The sequence below is a fragment of the Rhinolophus hipposideros genome (assembly GCF_964194185.1).
Source record: "Rhinolophus hipposideros genome assembly, chromosome: 24".
Classification (NCBI taxonomy): domain Eukaryota; kingdom Metazoa; phylum Chordata; class Mammalia; order Chiroptera; family Rhinolophidae; genus Rhinolophus; species Rhinolophus hipposideros.
The window spans coordinates 23744082-23760008 of record NC_138070.1 but is presented as its reverse complement, the minus strand read 5'-3'; the positions used below and the strand labels follow the sequence as shown (position 1 = coordinate 23760008).

Below are 15927 nucleotides of genomic sequence, written 5' to 3'. Positions count from 1 at the left end.
ACCTTCCGCTTCCCTGGTACCAAGAGTCGAGTGCTATTAACAGTGTAGTAAAGAAAGTAATACTGCCTAAGAAAATATTTTAGTCTTTAAAACTAACTTCACTTTTTTTTTCAGAACCTAAATTATAATTTAAGTCCAAAGTTAAACATTTTATTAAATGTCCACTGTAGTTCCTACTTCAGAAGCATAAAACAATATTATCTTAAGGTTCAGAAGGATTAAAACTACACTAAACTTCACCGCAGCATTCCCCTAACTCAGGTTTATTGGTAAGCAAGCACGCGGTGCAAGGCTGCCCTTTCCAGAAAACACATAAAGTGTGCGGCCTCCCTCCGGCCATCAGAGTGACATCAATCCACTCACCTGCTAGGGCTGGGTCAGTCAGAGGGTGAATGCGAGACCCTCAGCTCAACTCTGCAGCGCTAGGGCCTCAGAGGTGCAGCCAGGCGCTCTGCTACCCTGGAACCCCAGGGCTCTCCTGGGCCCACAAGCTGGCAGGTGGACCAGGACAGTGATGCAGCGTGCTGAGGTCGCCAGAGGTGGCATGGTTCTGTTCCCAGCAGAGGGGGTGGTGTCTGTGGGGAAGGGAGCCAGGCTGGGGTTGGTAGGGGAGCTGCAGGAGACAGCTGGTGCCAAGGCACAGGGAGTCCTGGGTGCCATCTGGAGCCTGGCTCCATCCTGGGGGCAACGAGGAGCCACCATGGGTGAGGTGACTCTCATGCCACATTTCAGTCACTATTTGAGAAAGGAAACTGACCCCTGTGCCAGGCATAGTTCCTGTGCCCAAAGCGTAGGAAGAGTCCTCCAGGCCAGAGAGCCAAGGGGTTCAAAGAGGCTCTGATGAGTGGGCAGGAGCCCTCAAGTACAGTGAAGATCAGAACTGACTGCTCTGTTAACCAGGGAGGGGGGAGCACAGACAAGAAAACTGAGGACGAATGAAGCCCCTGGAGGGGCACACGCGTTCCAGCACTGAGGCCTCCGGGCAGACCTATCCAACAGGTGTTGAGCCCACCGCTCTGGAGCTATGACTGGCCCTGAGACACAGGGCCAGAACCCATTAGCAAGGTGGTAGTCCCAAAACCACAGAAGGGAGGCTGCGCAGAGAGGGAACACAGAAAAAGAGTTGAGGACGCAACTTTGAGAAGCTTTACTCCAGAGGAAGCATGACAAAACTAGCTGTGAAGGCAGCTCAGAAGGGCAATCTGAAAACCCAGACGTCTGCAGGCGGGCTGAGCACCAGAGCAGGAGAATCATGTGCTGGCACACACACATGAATATGCCATGTACATGGGTGCACATACACATACACACATGCCCATATATGCATATGGGGAACTTGACTACTTGTATGGTCTGGAGCCAGCAGACATCACTCATTTAAGAAGTTTACAATGAAGGGACAGAGCATGGTGGTTGTATTTTGAAGGTGACACAATATAAAAATCAGAGACTTGTTTAGATTTAATCATTTCATTCAACAAATACTGACAGTCTACTCCGAGGGAGACACTACCATAAACAAGAGACAAGGTCCCCACCACCTGGACACAGTTGGGAGGGCAATGACCACTGAACCGTCACTCTATTCCTAGATTCTAAGACACCCTTATGTTCTGATTGCAATGGGAACTTAACCTGATACTTCCCCCAGAGATGTGTCTGTGAAAGGTGCTAAGGATGAAGGAAACGCAGGACATAGATAATGACAGACTCTGAACTGCAAGTAAACGCTGAGGAGGCTGCAGCCAGAGAGGCACCTGGAACACTGAGTGGAGGAAGACCAGTCTCCTGGCAACCAAGAAAGATCATTTAAGAGAAGGACAGGCAGGTCAGCACGCCCAGCGCTACAGAACACAGATCAGACCTGGATCAGACCCTCAGCACCTGGCAGGTCTGCACAGACCCCAAGAGCCAATCTGTGATTCTACGGGGCTAAAAACAGCTAAAATGAAGACATGAGGAGATGGAGGCATTGAAGACAAATGGCAGTACACGACGGGGAACATCAGCTACCATGTTTAAAGGCTAAGGAGCAGCCACCTAGAAGCACAAAGCAAAATGACAATGATAATAACTGATGAAGGGAGGCCTTTAAGAGGTACACAGGGTGGGCTCAGAGAGCTGTGGAGAGAGTGTGTGCGCTCCTTGGGAGATCAGGAAAATCTGCCCAGCCCCAGGGGGCAGTAGCTCAAAGCGCAGAGCCCCACGGTGGGGCAGCCCTGGGTAAGTTCCTTGCTTTCCCTCTGCAAGCTTTCTCTAACTCATTCAACAAGTGTCTGCTGAGCACCTTCCACATGGTGCACACATACCATCCGAGACGCTAAGGACACAAGACAGACAATGTCTCTGACCCACGGAGCTCACATTTTAACAGGAGAGATGGTCAAGTAACAACTAAGAAAAACTGAGATGTGCTCAAGAAAAAACAAAGCAAGGGGTTAGGGAAGGGGAGGCATCTTCAGGAAGGGTGAACAGCGAAAGCCTCACAGCCAGCATCCATCTGAAGGCAAGGAGAGCCAGGTGGGTAGTGTGGGGTGTGAGGTGGGGACAGTCCAGGCAACACAGAGAAGAGCAAAGGCCCTGGGGCAGGAGTATGGCAGGTGACAGCAACATGCTGAGGGGGCATGACAGGCGGCCATGCCAGTGAGGGCGAGCAAGACTAGGACTCTGGCTCTTCTCTTGAGAGAGATGGGCCACTGGATGGGGGGTCAAAGCAGTGAGGTCGCATGAACCAAGGGCGGCAGTGGCAGCCAATCCTCAGCCAGACCCCGTCCTAAGCGCTTCATACATTGCCACTCAACAGTTCTCACACAGCATTGTGAGAACGGGTAAGCAACTTGCTCAAGGTCACACAGCTAGAAAGTGGTGCAGCTGCTTTACCACCCAGGCAAGCTGGTTTCTGTCTGCACTGCCTCAGTTTTACACTATCTTGCAGTTTAAAAGAACCACTCTGTATTCAGAAAAACTATAGCTGGCGGATGGGGAGAGGAGCAAGAGTGTGAGCAAAGAATTAAGAGGCTCAGGTGGCTGGGACCAACATGTTAAGATGGTGAAAAATGGTCCTGAGGGTTGCATGGAGGCCTAAGAGAGGAATCCAAGTGGCTCCAAACCAAGGACAGAGCTGGCATGCGCTCAGGTGGTGAAGGCAGCATGAGGAGTGCTTTGGGGTGAGTCAAGATTGGGATTTAGGTCTGGTCATGGCTACTTGGCATCAAAGTAACACATGGAGATGTGGGAGAGGCAACTAGAAAGGTGAGGCTGCAGCTCAGATCGGAAGCTGGGGCTGGAGATGGAGATGCCAAGGAGACAGCATTAAAACCAGGAGGCTGGATGAGATCGCCAAGGAGGGGAGGGCAGCCACAAGAGGCCTCGACCAAGCAAACCAGCCAGCTATTTCCCACCTGCAAGGTCACCATCAGACTACAACACAACCCTTGGGAACGGCCCCACACAGTGCCTCGCCACACTAAGGGCTCAAAGGATGGTTCTCCCGCCACTGGCTTCATTACTGCTTCAGCTGACTGAACACACGGATGTAAACGTTTGCTGCCAAGTGGCTGCTCAGCCAGCAGCAGACTCACAGCAGGCCCCCCTGGATCTCTGACACTGGGACAGTGCCCTTGGCTGGAGGCCCCTTGCGGGGCTGGCACGGAGGCACTGCCTGTCAGAGTCCAGTGATGTGGCTCCTGCCTTTGGGTCAGGCCTCTCCTGCTGCAGCTTCCCGCCCAACCCAGCGGCAGGATGACCTCATCCACTCCTTTTGTCATCCTCCATCAGGCCTCCCGTCCCCGTACTCACAGGCGGCACCAATGACTGGCTATTCACTCCGTTTGGTGAGTGCAGGCCCGCCACAGGCTTGCCTGCGGCCCTGGGACTGAGAGTCCACCCTGCTCCCGGGAAACACGAGGGTCCCGGCCTAGCGCGTGGCCTTGCAGTCACCAGCGCGGGGCGGGACCGCCGTGCTCGGGGCCACGGGGTACATGCAAGCATGCAAACCACACGGCAAACTTCGACCGCGAGCAACCCAAGGCCACCGGACGGTACTTGACAGGCACCCCTGTCAACAGGTTGCCACCTTCCATTTATTCCTATCGGGATCGTTGCGGCCACCAAACAACACTCCGATTATCTCCGTGACACTCAACCCACGAGCGTGTGGAGGAGAAAACGACTCGGGCGACTTCTCGGATTTCCCCACCCGTGCTCCCCCGGGCAGGCTCGGGAGCGAGCAACGCCCTGTTCATACCTTTCCCGCCCGAAAGCGACGCCACGGCCGCGGGCCCCCCGCGCGCGAGGTTCCGCACCCCGGGGCCGCTCCCCCGGGCAGAAGGCTCCCGCGCCGGCGCCCCCCGAGCCCGGGCCCGCCCCCCGGCCGCACCCCCCGGCGGGCCCTCCGCCCCGCGCTCCGCGAGGCCCGCGGCCATGATGCCTCACAAAGGCCGGGGCTCCGCGTGGCCCGGCCCACCTCGCGCCCGCCCGCCCTCCGCCCTCCGCCCTCCGCGCCGCCCGCGGCCCCCGGCCCGACACTGGAAGGGCGCGCCCGCACGCAGGCCGCAGCGCCCGCCCGCCGGCCCGCGGGGCGCCCCTCGCGCCCCGCACCTACCTCCGGACCCGTGGCCTGCCCGAGCTGCCCGCAGCCCGACCACAACAGGGAGCCCCTCACGGCCCAGCCGCCGCCGCCATCCAGGAAGGCCACCCAGGCTCTCCCCGGTCGGCGGGACCCGCCTGCCGCGCGGGCGAGCGGAGGGCGGACCTTGGCGGCGCGCGGCCAATCCCTGCGCGTGGCCGCCCCGTATTGGGGGTGACGCCAAGCGGGCTGCGGAGGCCACCAATCGGCCGCGCGGGGCGCTCGCGGCCTCGGCGCGCGGCCCAATAGCGCGGCCGCGCGGGCGGGACCAGGCGCTGAGGCCACGGCCGCGGTAACGGTCGCCGCCCGGGCGGGGCTCGCCTCGCGGAGGGCGATGGCCGCGAGGAGCGCCGGGAACGGGGGACGCGGGGAATGCCGGGAACAGATGAACGCGGGATGCGCGGGGGACGCCGGGAACGGGGCAGCGCGGGGGCTGCCGGGAGCAGAGGGCGCTCGCCAACGGCCCGGTCTAGGCAGCACGGAGGAGGCCGCTGACACACAGGCACTTTCCAATTAAAAGCATTGAATGTAATCAGGAAAGAGGAGAAGTATGTTCAATTGTCTGGCACTTTTCCGTTTCCTAATACTGTATCAGGAGCCTCCGAAAAGGGAGCGTGTAAGTAAATGGAGAAGGGACCCCTCTTCCTTAATTAGGCCAGAATTCCAGTAAATAAATGTAGAAGGAATGATGAAAGAAAATACACCATTTGGCAGCCAGCACATTAACTGCTGCAGACAAAAACTATGGATGTTAAAGATAGTGGGCTAAAGTATGAGGGGGCGGGTTGTTTTACAAAGTTGCAAAGTTTCTCCCCCAAGATACTTAATAACTGCAAAGGGAAAATGGTAACTTTACAGTGGAAAACCCTGGGGCACCACCTTACCCCAGTGAGTCACCAGGAAGTGTATACACACATCCAAACTTACCAAGTTATACTCTTTAAGGATGTGTGTTGCATTGTATATTAATTATCTCAATAAAAATGAAAAAAAGCACCAGGAAAGGGATACTGTGGGCCACCTGAGGACACACGAGCTGGGACAATTAAGTTCACGAACTCATCCTAGAAAAAGCGCTCCATCCCTCACTGCTGAATGTCACCATGGTCACCTTCTAAGTACTCCCCTTGGGAAGCTGTGCACTGAGCCAGCGCCTAGTCCACCCTTCAAAGCAATTTTGGAACTCTTTTTCTGGAATGACCATCAGAGCCGTCATCATATTACCCTTCATGTCCTGAATGTCATCAAAATGTCTTCCTTTCAAGATTTCCTTTATCTTCAGGTAAAGAAAGAAGTCATTGGGGGCCAGATCAGGTGAGTAGGGAGGGTGTTCCAACACCGTTATTTGTTTACTGGCTAAAAACTCCCTCACAGACAGTGTGTGTGAGCTGGTGCATTGTCGTGATGCAAGAGCCATGAATTGTTGGCGAAAAGTTCAGGTTGTCCAACTTTTTCACACGGCCTTTTCAGCACTTCCAAATAGTAAACTTAGTTAACTGTTTGTCCAGTTGGTACATATTCATAATGAATAATCCCTCTGATATCAAAAAAGGTTAGCAATATCGTTTTAACAAGTTCATGAACTTAAGTGTCAGATCTCGTATATCACAGGTATGAAAGCGCAAAGGCAACACCTGAACGTAATCCTGAAGAAAGATCAGACAAACCCAAAAGAGGGACATTCAACCAAAAAACTGGCTGGTACTTTTCAAGTATCAAGATCATGCAAGTCAAAGACTGAGGAGCTGTCTTCAATTAAAGGAGACACAAGTAATTATGACGTGGGATCTGGATTGTAGATTGGAATCTAGTTTAGGAATGGGATATTAGACAGTGGGTAAAATTCAAATAAGGTCTGTAGATCGTTTAATATTGTATCAATGCTAATTTCCTGGTTGTAATCATTTTACTGTGGTTAGGTAAGGTTAACATTTGGGGGAACTGGAGGAAGGATATTGGAATTCTTTGTTCAATTTTTTCAAGTTTGTAGCAAGTTGAAATCATTTCAAAGTGAAAAGGTTAGGAAAAGGCAGGGAAGAGGGAGTGTTGCAAGTGAGAAAGCAGCAGGACTACCTAGGCCATTCCCTCCCGTCCTGGCCCCTCAGTAGGCAGCACCGGGCACCTCACAATGAGCTTTGAGCCCTGTGAGGGGCTGGTTTCTGGACTCAGCCTGCTGCTGGCCTTGGCCCAGTGCAGTCAGAGCCCATGGGAACCCTCAGCACACCACCACCCAGCCATAACCACCTCCACACTTCCATATTGGCTGAGTCGGAGGCCCCACTTGCCCCAATTAGACATGAGACCTCTGATCTGCACCCTACAGCCAGCCAGCTTCCCACATGGCCTGGGACCAACTGAGTGACAAAGCCCCTCACCACAGGACACCTTGCAAAGTCCCCACCTATAGCCAGCCTCAGAGTCACAAGATGGATGCCTGGAAGCTGGAACTCCAGCCCAAACTGGGGAAGGAAACTTTTCCCTCTGGGCTCCTGTGTTTTCACCTCAACCCAGCTCACCCAGGAGCCAAATCTCTGATGAAGGGCCTGGATGATACCTTAGCCAAGTGATCAAGGTCACCAACAAATGCACACACATGCACATTTATCAAAAGATGCGATCTGGGGGTGACTCTGAGGCCAGAAGGCCAGAAGCCCAGGTCTGCCAGCATGAGACCTGAGGTCAGGCTGCATTCCGGGGATGGTCCTGCTTGCCTCGGCATCAGTCAGCCCCACACCTCCAGCCTGCATGCTTGCACACCTCAACTCGGCCATTTTGGAGCCAGAGAGCAGGAGAAGCTCATCTGGGAAGGGGCAACTGAGAAGGGGGTAATTTCCCATCCACCTGGGAGAAGAGGACCCATGTTGGGAACTCAGGGATAAGATGCATCTGGTGACAAGCACAGAGAATTGGCTAAGCCATGCCAACGTCAGGCCCAGGCCTTCCTGGATGGCATGTCAAAAGCACTTCTAGAAGATGTCAGCTTCCTAGGGTCCTTATACCCTTCTAATAGCACAGGGGCCTCACTTCAAGGGACTCACCTAAATAAATGAAGCCTTGGGAAGCACCAGCACTGCCATCCTTTGTTCAAATCTCTACCTGGCCTAGGCATCAGGATTCAGCAGTGGGCAAGAGAGGAAAAGTCCTAACTTCCTGGAGCTCTCCTTCCAACAGGGAGACACAAAAGGAACAACGAAAATACATACGAGTAGTGTGTCAGTGCTGCTATAGAGAAAGAGCAGAGGACAAGACAGGGAAAATTGCAACTTCAGATGGGATGCCCTCCACCCCAAGACTTTAGCAAAAGACTATGGGATGTGAGGGAGAGTGTGGTTAGGAGGAGTTATTCGGGCAAATGGTATAGCAAGTGCAAAGGTCCTGGGGCAGGAGCTGTGCAGAAAGCATGACCATGACCAGGGTAGGGGCTGGAGCAAGTGACGTGAAGGTAGGAGAGGTGCCAGGCAACAGGGTGAGACCAGTATGGGAGGGCTGTGGGCCCACGGGGGCAGGCACGCCAAGGTCCACCGTGTCCTCCTGCTTCTTCCTGGCTTCATGGGTCTGTCTCCCCACCTGCCTGGGAACTGAGAGACTGTTATAGTGTCTCCCCAAGCCTCGGTTTCCTCATCTGTAAAGTGAAGGTCACAACTGTATTATTTTGCTAGGACTGCCATAACAAAGTATCACAAATGAGTGGATTAAACAACAGAAATTTATGCTGCCAGTTCTGAAGGCCAGAAGTCTGAGATCGAGGGGCCATCCTCCCTCTGAAGGCACCAGGGAAGGATCTATTCCAGGCCTCTCTCCCAGCTTCTGGTAGTTTCTTGGCGTGTGGCAGCATAGCTCCTGTCTTCATAGGGCATTCTCCCTGCATGCGTGTCTGTCCCTGTGTGCAAATTTTCCATTTTTTTATAAGGACACCAGTCATATTGGATTAGGGCCCACCCTAATTACCTTATTTTATTTTTATTATCTCTGTAAAAACCCTAATAAGTCCCATTCTGAGGTCCTAGAGTTAGTACTACAACACATCTTTTTGGGGCACAAAACTCAACCCATTACAATCACAGAACTAACTACACCCTGAGGTGTTCCTTCCTGGGGGGGGCAGACTGTTGGGGAACCCTGGACAGGCTGGGTGCAGAGGGGTCCATGACAAGGGTGGAGAAGCTTTCCCTGGATGCCCCACCCCTGGGACAGAGGTGAACCTCTGCAGAGGCTCTTCAGTGGCTCTACACCCAGCCCAGCAGTGCCCCACGAGTGGACATTCCTGGCCAGAGCAGGTGCTGGCATGGAGCACTGGTTCATGCTGTGGGGTGGCCTGCTGTGGCAGACAAAAGCTGTTGGGCATCAGCAGTGCCTGAGCTGGGAGCCTGGCTCCTCGAGGCTCAGCCAGACACTTGTGGGACTTGGGACCGGTTTCCTCTTGGGCGTGAGGGCATGGGCTAGTCACCGCTTTGAACCACCTTCAAGCCTGGCGGTGCTCAAGCACTTTTCTTCTGAGTTCAAAGTGAGTCAAGGAGGGCATCAGGCCCCTGCGGGGTGGTCGGGGTGGGAAAGAGAAAGGGCAGAGCAGGCAATTCGAGCCTGATGTAGGTCCATACCCCACCTCAAGCTCCCATTGCTCTGACAAGGCCAAGTTGGGGGTCAGATACAGAAGCAGAGGGAAGCCTTGGTCTTGGCATCAGATACGTGGGACCCTCTTACGCTTGGCCCTGGCTGGGGATAGAGACTCCCAAATGCTTGCCCAAAACCAGAGCTCTGGGGTTGAGACAGGCTCTACTTGCCCTCTTATGCTGACACCCACCCCATCCCCTGGCCTCCCTGGTCCACACCAAGTGTGCGCCTGATTACCCCGATCCCTCAGGGACTTCCCAGAGGCTCCCCATTGCACCTGGATAAATCTCTGGCTCCTCTGCCCAGCTTAGGAGGCCCTATTACCAGCACCTATCATGCACACAGTCTCTCTCACACCCTGTTCTCTGGCCAAGGACCCTCAGGCTTCCATCATGGTACCCAGGAGGCCATAAGCAAAAGGAGAAAGTGGAAAGCGCCTTGTGCCAGTATCTGTGCCACGGGAGCTCCTGCAGGCTGGGAGAGCAGCCCCTCCCCCACCCACACAACAGTTCCCGTCTTCTCTACCACACAAGTTAAGGACTTACAATGCATGGACTCACCACAGCCTCAGGTTTTATTATCAACATCTCATTTCAAGTACAGATTCCTAAGAAGTCTGACTCCCCAGGGAAAAGGGAAGGGCAGGGGCTGGCTGTGTCCCTTTGCTGAGGTAGGCCTGCCCAGGACCCAAGGCCCCCAATGGGAAGGCAGGCCTGACAGGCTGCAGAGGTGCCCAGCACACACAGGACCCCTAATGTATGCAAGACCACCCCCACAGGACAGCCCTATGCACACAGGACCCCCGGCGCACACAGGACCCCTGGTGTATGCAGGACCACCCCCCACAGGACAGCCCTATGCACACAGGACCACTGGATCCACCAACCAGACTCCGCTTCTGTTATTAAAGTAGGTTTCTCAGGTCTTCCTCATTTCCTCATTTCTCACTCCAAATGTGGCTTGTCTCCTCTCCAAGAGCAGGTCTGGTTGTCAGGAACTGGACTATACCCACGAGAGGAGGAGGCACTTCAAAACAAAGGTCTACTCCTATTGTTTTGATCAAAGCAAAGACCCACTGGCCAGATGAACATGCAGGTGTGTGAGGCATACCTCTGCCTGTCTGGCACGTACACACGTACGTGTGTTCCAGCATGTGTGCATACATCTGTTGCCTGGCATGTGTATGTGTATGCCTGTGTGCATGCCCTATGGGTGTACGCGCGTGCCTGTGCACCTGTAGGTATGTATGTCAGCATGTGCCTGCATGTGGGTCTCTATGCACGGGCAGGGGGTAGGTCCAGGTGCATTCACACATGCACAGCACACCTGGCCCTACCCCTGACCTGGCTGTGGGATTCTGTCGCTCCCATTAGCATAAGAGTGGACCTCAAGTTGGATACAGGGACACAGACGGATCACACACAAATCAGAGGGCCCTGGTCCTGGGGGATACTGGCTGAGTCACAGGCAGGGCATGTGCTGTGGAAGATTCCCATTCACCCCTCAAGGTAGGGCCACTGTCCACTCCCAGGGGTGGGACTTAGCTCTGCAGCCTAAACTCATGGGTGCTGGTCTCCCAGCGGGAAGGGTCCTTGTCCAGCATGCTGCGCTCTGTGAAGGTCACATGCCCATCTGCATCCACAAGGATGATCGTGTTGGTTCTGAAAGAGAGCATGGGGCCCATGTTCAGCCCGCTGCCCTTGGCCACCTATCAGAGCTCCAACTGGTGGAGAAGGGTCAAGCCCACCACACCTGGGCCCTGTGCTAGGCACTCGGCCCAGCTGGAGGCAGGTCACAAATAAGCAGCAGCCTCAGCCTTGGGGAGTGGAGGGGCCCATCTGGGGCAACTGGGCGCTGAGTCTGGTGGGGCCTGGAGCTCCCCAGCTGGCCATACAGACCCATGCTCGGCGAGTCCTGTTGCCTCCACTCTGAAACACCCCAGCCTGCCCTGCCCTCTGCAGCGCAGACCCAACTGCCCACCACTCTCACCAGGGTGGGCCCTGGGCTGACCATGCATTGCTCCACTCAGACACTTTCCCCCTCGGCTCTCGGGCAATAGCCTAGCACCACTACCAGGGGCTACCCAGACATTTGGCCATGCTCAGCTGTTCCAAAAGGTTAAGCTGTCAACTGCTTGGGGACTAGGTCTTCTCCAGCTGGAAACCTCCCTCCGGTCCTTCCTCACTATCCCCACCACCCTGTCCCAAATGCTCAGTACACCTTCTCTCCTCCTGTCTGGCCCTCTTCATGGTAAGTACTCACTTTGTTAACACCCGTCTCCCACTGATGGAGGGCGGGCACTGGGTCCCCAAGCAGTCCCAGCGCATGCAAGCTGACACCCAGGGTGGGCACATGCATACTGAAGACTGGGAGTCCCAGTCAAGGTGGGACCCAGAAGCCATGCTCCCAGCCAGAGAGCAGACCTGATGCTCTGCTTCACGCACCAGGTACACGTGAGCACACTATTTAGTCACAAAAGTGAGCCAGTGATAGAAGAGGGGCTTGAAGGAAATGATAGCCCTGCCGAGGGCAAAGCTAGCCCAGACGGAAGGGTTGCCATTCAGGCATGCAACCCACAGGCCCTGGGGTATCACTGCTAGGTGTTCATATCATCCTGGCCCTGCCCTAGCCAGAGGGCTCAAAGCTGTCATTTCCTGAAGGAAGGCAGCCTCGGGGGGCCTGCTGCCCTCTCAGTCAGCAGAGCAGCATTCCCTGCCTGATGCCCTCAGCATCAGCTGAGCCTCAGCCACCTCACCCCAGCAGGGTTGGCTCACAGCCTCTTGGGAGAGCAACCCCTCCCACTGCAGGGAGAGAAGGAGCCTGGCTCACTCAGTCTCAAATGACCTCAACCCAAAAATGAGGTGTATGTGTGACATCACGCAACATCAGTCAGCATTTGTCATGGCTCAAACACCTGAGTATTCAAGGTCCTGAGTACCTGGCGGCCATGGGCCCCAAGGGCAAGGCCCATCTATTACAGTCACTGCAGGTCCCCAGCCTGGCACAAGGCTGGCACCCATGGGGCCCAGTATAAGCCCAGCTTAGGAAGATATGGCTACACGTGAGGCTACTCTCCACTTCCAAGCCAGGTGGGTCAGGCACGTGGCAGCAGCATTCCTGGAGTGTCCTGATGGACCAGCAGCCTTCCCTCCTCTGTGTATCCCAGCCACCTCCAAGTATAGCCTGTGGGCTGCCCTCTGATGGAGCCACATGGACGGGCCGGGCCTCCCTCCCTCCCAGGAGGGAGGAAGACGGGAAAGGAATTTTCTGGGACAGCAGACACCCATGTCAACAGCTTCTCCCTCCTGGACATTTTCACCTTGTGGCAGGGACCAGTGGTTGCCCCTTTCCTGGGGAAAGGTGACATCCCAGGCTGAGATGATGTAATCCCGTTCCTCATAACAAAAAGAACGGGACAGGCCCAGGGACATAAGGCAAGTGAAGGGAAAAGCCAGTCAGTGGGACCTCTGGGCCCACAGGGATTTCCTGACGTGAGTGTGTCCAACGACATTCCAGCCCCCTCATGACTGTGTAGAGGGCAGGGGACAGCCCAGGACTCCTTCCTGGGAGGCACTGAAAGCCTCAGGGGCCTCTTGCCTGGTTTGCAGCACCCCTGGGAGCTGGTATCTGCTCACCAAACAGCCCCCTGAAGTGCAATGGCAGCTGCTTCTAATAAAGCAGAGGCTCTGGGATCCATGGAACTCAGGTAAAGTCAGGTTCCTCATGGGACAGGACTGGGTGCACCAAGCAGCCCACCATACCTGGTGCCATAGTCTGGGCAACGCACACACACAGCTGCGTATTTGCTCAGAATGGGCTGCACGTACTCCCTGCCCTGGTCCTCGATGGCCGGGTCCGGCAACTGCCTGGAAGGACAGAGTAAGGGTTACCACCAGCCCGTGTGGCCCACCTGCAGCCCTATCTATGTGCCTGAGGAGCCCACCAGCCTTGGAAGAGCTATTTTGTGCACTTTACTGCTCAAGACATCAAACCTCTGTCAAGACTTTCATTTAGGACTCCATCACTGGGCCTGGGCAGCTGGACAGTGATCTCTGGGCCAGCTCCCCATGCCAGGGCCACCAGGAGCTTTCCCAGGACCCAGGACACCAAATACATGAGCATCTCTGTGCTGGGAAGGCTCTGCTGGATCTGTTTGGTCAGAGCTGTGCAGGGCCCCGTGGTGGGGGCAGGGCAGAAACCACCACAGGAGTGAGCTTGCCTTCTCTTCTCAGCGGGGTCTGGGTGGTGAGGGCACTTCGGCCAGGGGCACAGCTGAGAGGTGCAGTCACCTGGCCACACACGCTCCCTTCCCATCCCAAGAGGTATCCTATGGGCATCTCTCCACTAGACCGGAAGCTGAGCAAGCACTGTAGCTTGCTGGCCACTATAGCTGGTGCCAGGGCCAGAACTATCAATAAGAGCAGCCAGGGCCTGTCATGGGCCAGCCAGGCCCATTGTCTGTCAAGACAATGACAGAGTTTCCCCAAGGGGGCAGCTGTGCTGAGTTGTGTCCTGGTTCATGGTTCAGAGAGGAGAGGTAGGGTGAACAAGGGACAGGGAAGGGCCTTCGGGGTGAGGAGCGGAGGCAGGCCGTGGGGGCTCCTTTAAGGAGCCACTGGGTATCTGGGCAGGATGTTGGTCTGGCCTGAGTGGGGCAGGGGAGGGATGCATGGACGGTATTGCTGTGCGGGAAGAAGGTAGCTTAGCCAGCACCATGACCTCCTGCTGGAATGGCCAAGATATGCCAGGGGGTGGCGTACCTGGGGCAGGTGCCCCATGCAGGGAAGTAGGGTCAGGGACTCCTTTTCCCCAGGCAATTCCTGGGACAGGCGTGTCTGCGCCATGGCTTTTGGTGGGATAGCACGTGGGGAGCACACCAGATGTATTCTGAGGCTGGGTACTCTCTTCTGTGGTTTGCTAAGCACCTGGAACCTTCTAAAACCTCCCACTAGCCCTCTGCATGCAGACAAGGGAGCCTCCACATACTTTCTGCCCCACGTGAGCCACGCCAAGCCTCTGAGAGCACCGAGTTCCCTCGTGTACTGGCCCACAACTGCTGCGTCTCCCGTCACCAAAGGCCCCCCCATTGGAAACTCCAACTGCCCCTAGCAGCAGGCAGGAGGGGGGCACACAGAGGACAGTGTGTCAGTGTATCCGTCAGGTTCCCCTGCAGCGAAGGAGCTGTCCCCAGTCACCTCCACAGGCCTCAAAGGGCCACAGAGACTGCCTGCCTCTCTGCCCCAGGGCCAGAGCCATGGGCGGACGTTCTGCTCACCCCAGTGCGACCCACCCACTCACGCCTCCTCATTGTTGAGCACGTCCAGGAGCTGGGCGATGAGGACATCCTTAGGGAGTGCCTGGCTCCGCTCCACAGCCTCCAGGAAAAGTCGTTTCCCAAAGCACAGCTTCCTCCAGGGCGTCTCCAGCAGCGCATTGCTCAGCCCGTAGGTCCCTGCAGGGAGGGGTCAGCCAGGCAGTGCAGAGGCCCCGCTGTCTGAATTTAGGGTAAACTCCCACCCACCCACCCAGCACCAGCCAAGGTACCAGGGACACAGCCATGGGCACTGTGGCCGGGCTGTCCCACACTCCAGCATTTTCTCTACATGTATTCCCAACCCATCTACACAGGGAAAGGTGGAGAACTCAACATGGTGGGGTGCCTACAGGAGACCAAGAGGCACAGATGCCAAATGGCCTTGATAATAAGGAATAAACAACCTGAAATCCAACTGGGCAAAGGAAAAGAGAAGCTTGAGACGGAACCACCTCTCCATCTCACTTGTGTCTCTAAGCTACAAGAAAGCTGCAAGGTGTGGGTCTACCTAAATATGTCAAGGGTGGGAGAATCGGCAGCCTGAAGGTCAGGAAGGCACCAGCCCTCAATCAGTCCTGACTCACATCAGTGGTTAGGGAACCCACCAACTCAGGACAGCCCCACTTAGTGGGCACAGGCAGGGTCTCCTCTACATACCGGAAGGGGCCCTGCAGGTAAGACTTAAGGTCTTGGCTCAAGTTTCTCAGAACAAGTTCTCAGTGGTTCACAGAAGGCATTACAAAAAAGAAAAGGGTTTCTCAAGTCAAAAAAAGGAGAGACACAGCCTTGAGGTGGAGAGGCAAGAGCACGCAGCAGGGACAGATGAGCTCAGAGTCCTACGTCCTGAAAGATGCACCAAGGACAGGGAGTGGCCACCCTGTGCTGTGGCCAGACTTTCAGGGCAGGATCTTGACTGAGTATGACATGACTCCACCCACTTCCCAGGAAGACAACCCTGGCTCGGAGGGCCCCAGTAGCCACGCCACCAGTCCAGGGTATCACTGTGCTTTATCCAGCAGGAGCGACAGGAAAGGCCCCTCACCAGTGGTGCTGGGCACCTGGGTAGCCACATACAAAGAATGGAATGAAACCCCTACCTCACACCATCCACAAGAATCAATTCAAAATGTCTCAAAAGACCTAAATGCAAGAGCTATTAGAAGAAAACCTAGGGGAAATGCTACACAACCTTAGATTAGACAATGATTTCTTAGCTATGACACCAAAAGCACAAGCAACAAAAGAAAAAAACAGGTAAAATGGACATCATCAAAATTTAAAATGATGTGCTTCAAAAGATACCAAGAAAGTGAAAATAAATCCCACAGAAGGGGAGACAATTTTTGCAAATCATATCTGATAAGGGGCTAGTAGC

The 15927-nt window shown here is 55.2% G+C and overlaps 2 protein-coding genes across 9 annotated transcripts in view; both read right to left on the bottom strand.

Moving 5' to 3' along the window:
- Positions 1-4735, bottom strand: part of DGCR8 (DGCR8 microprocessor complex subunit) — a 33727-nt gene extending 28992 nt beyond the window's left edge. For 2 of the 4 annotated variants that reach the window (XM_081036869.1, XM_081036870.1), the window contains exons 1-2: positions 4604-4732; positions 364-575 (exon numbers count right to left, since the gene is read on the bottom strand). The gene's annotated coding sequence lies outside the window, so the exon portion shown is untranslated. Of the gene's footprint in view, positions 1-363; positions 576-4603 lie in introns of all 4 variants that reach the window. The other 2 variants (XM_081036868.1, XM_081036871.1) reach the window with 2 other exon arrangements.
- Positions 4736-9781: 5046 nt separating this feature from the next.
- Positions 9782-15927, bottom strand: part of TANGO2 (transport and golgi organization 2 homolog) — a 35220-nt gene continuing 29074 nt past the window's right edge. For 2 of the 5 annotated variants that reach the window (XM_081036863.1, XM_081036864.1), the window contains 3 exons: positions 14537-14690; positions 13000-13104; positions 9782-10899 (listed from right to left, as the gene is read on the bottom strand). In XM_081036863.1, the coding sequence (XP_080892989.1) occupies positions 10779-10899; positions 13000-13104; positions 14537-14690 (380 nt within the window). In that variant the 3' untranslated portion in view covers positions 9782-10778. The remainder of the gene's footprint in view (positions 10900-12999; positions 13105-14536; positions 14691-15927) is intronic. The other 3 variants (XM_081036866.1, XM_081036865.1, XM_081036867.1) reach the window with 3 other exon arrangements.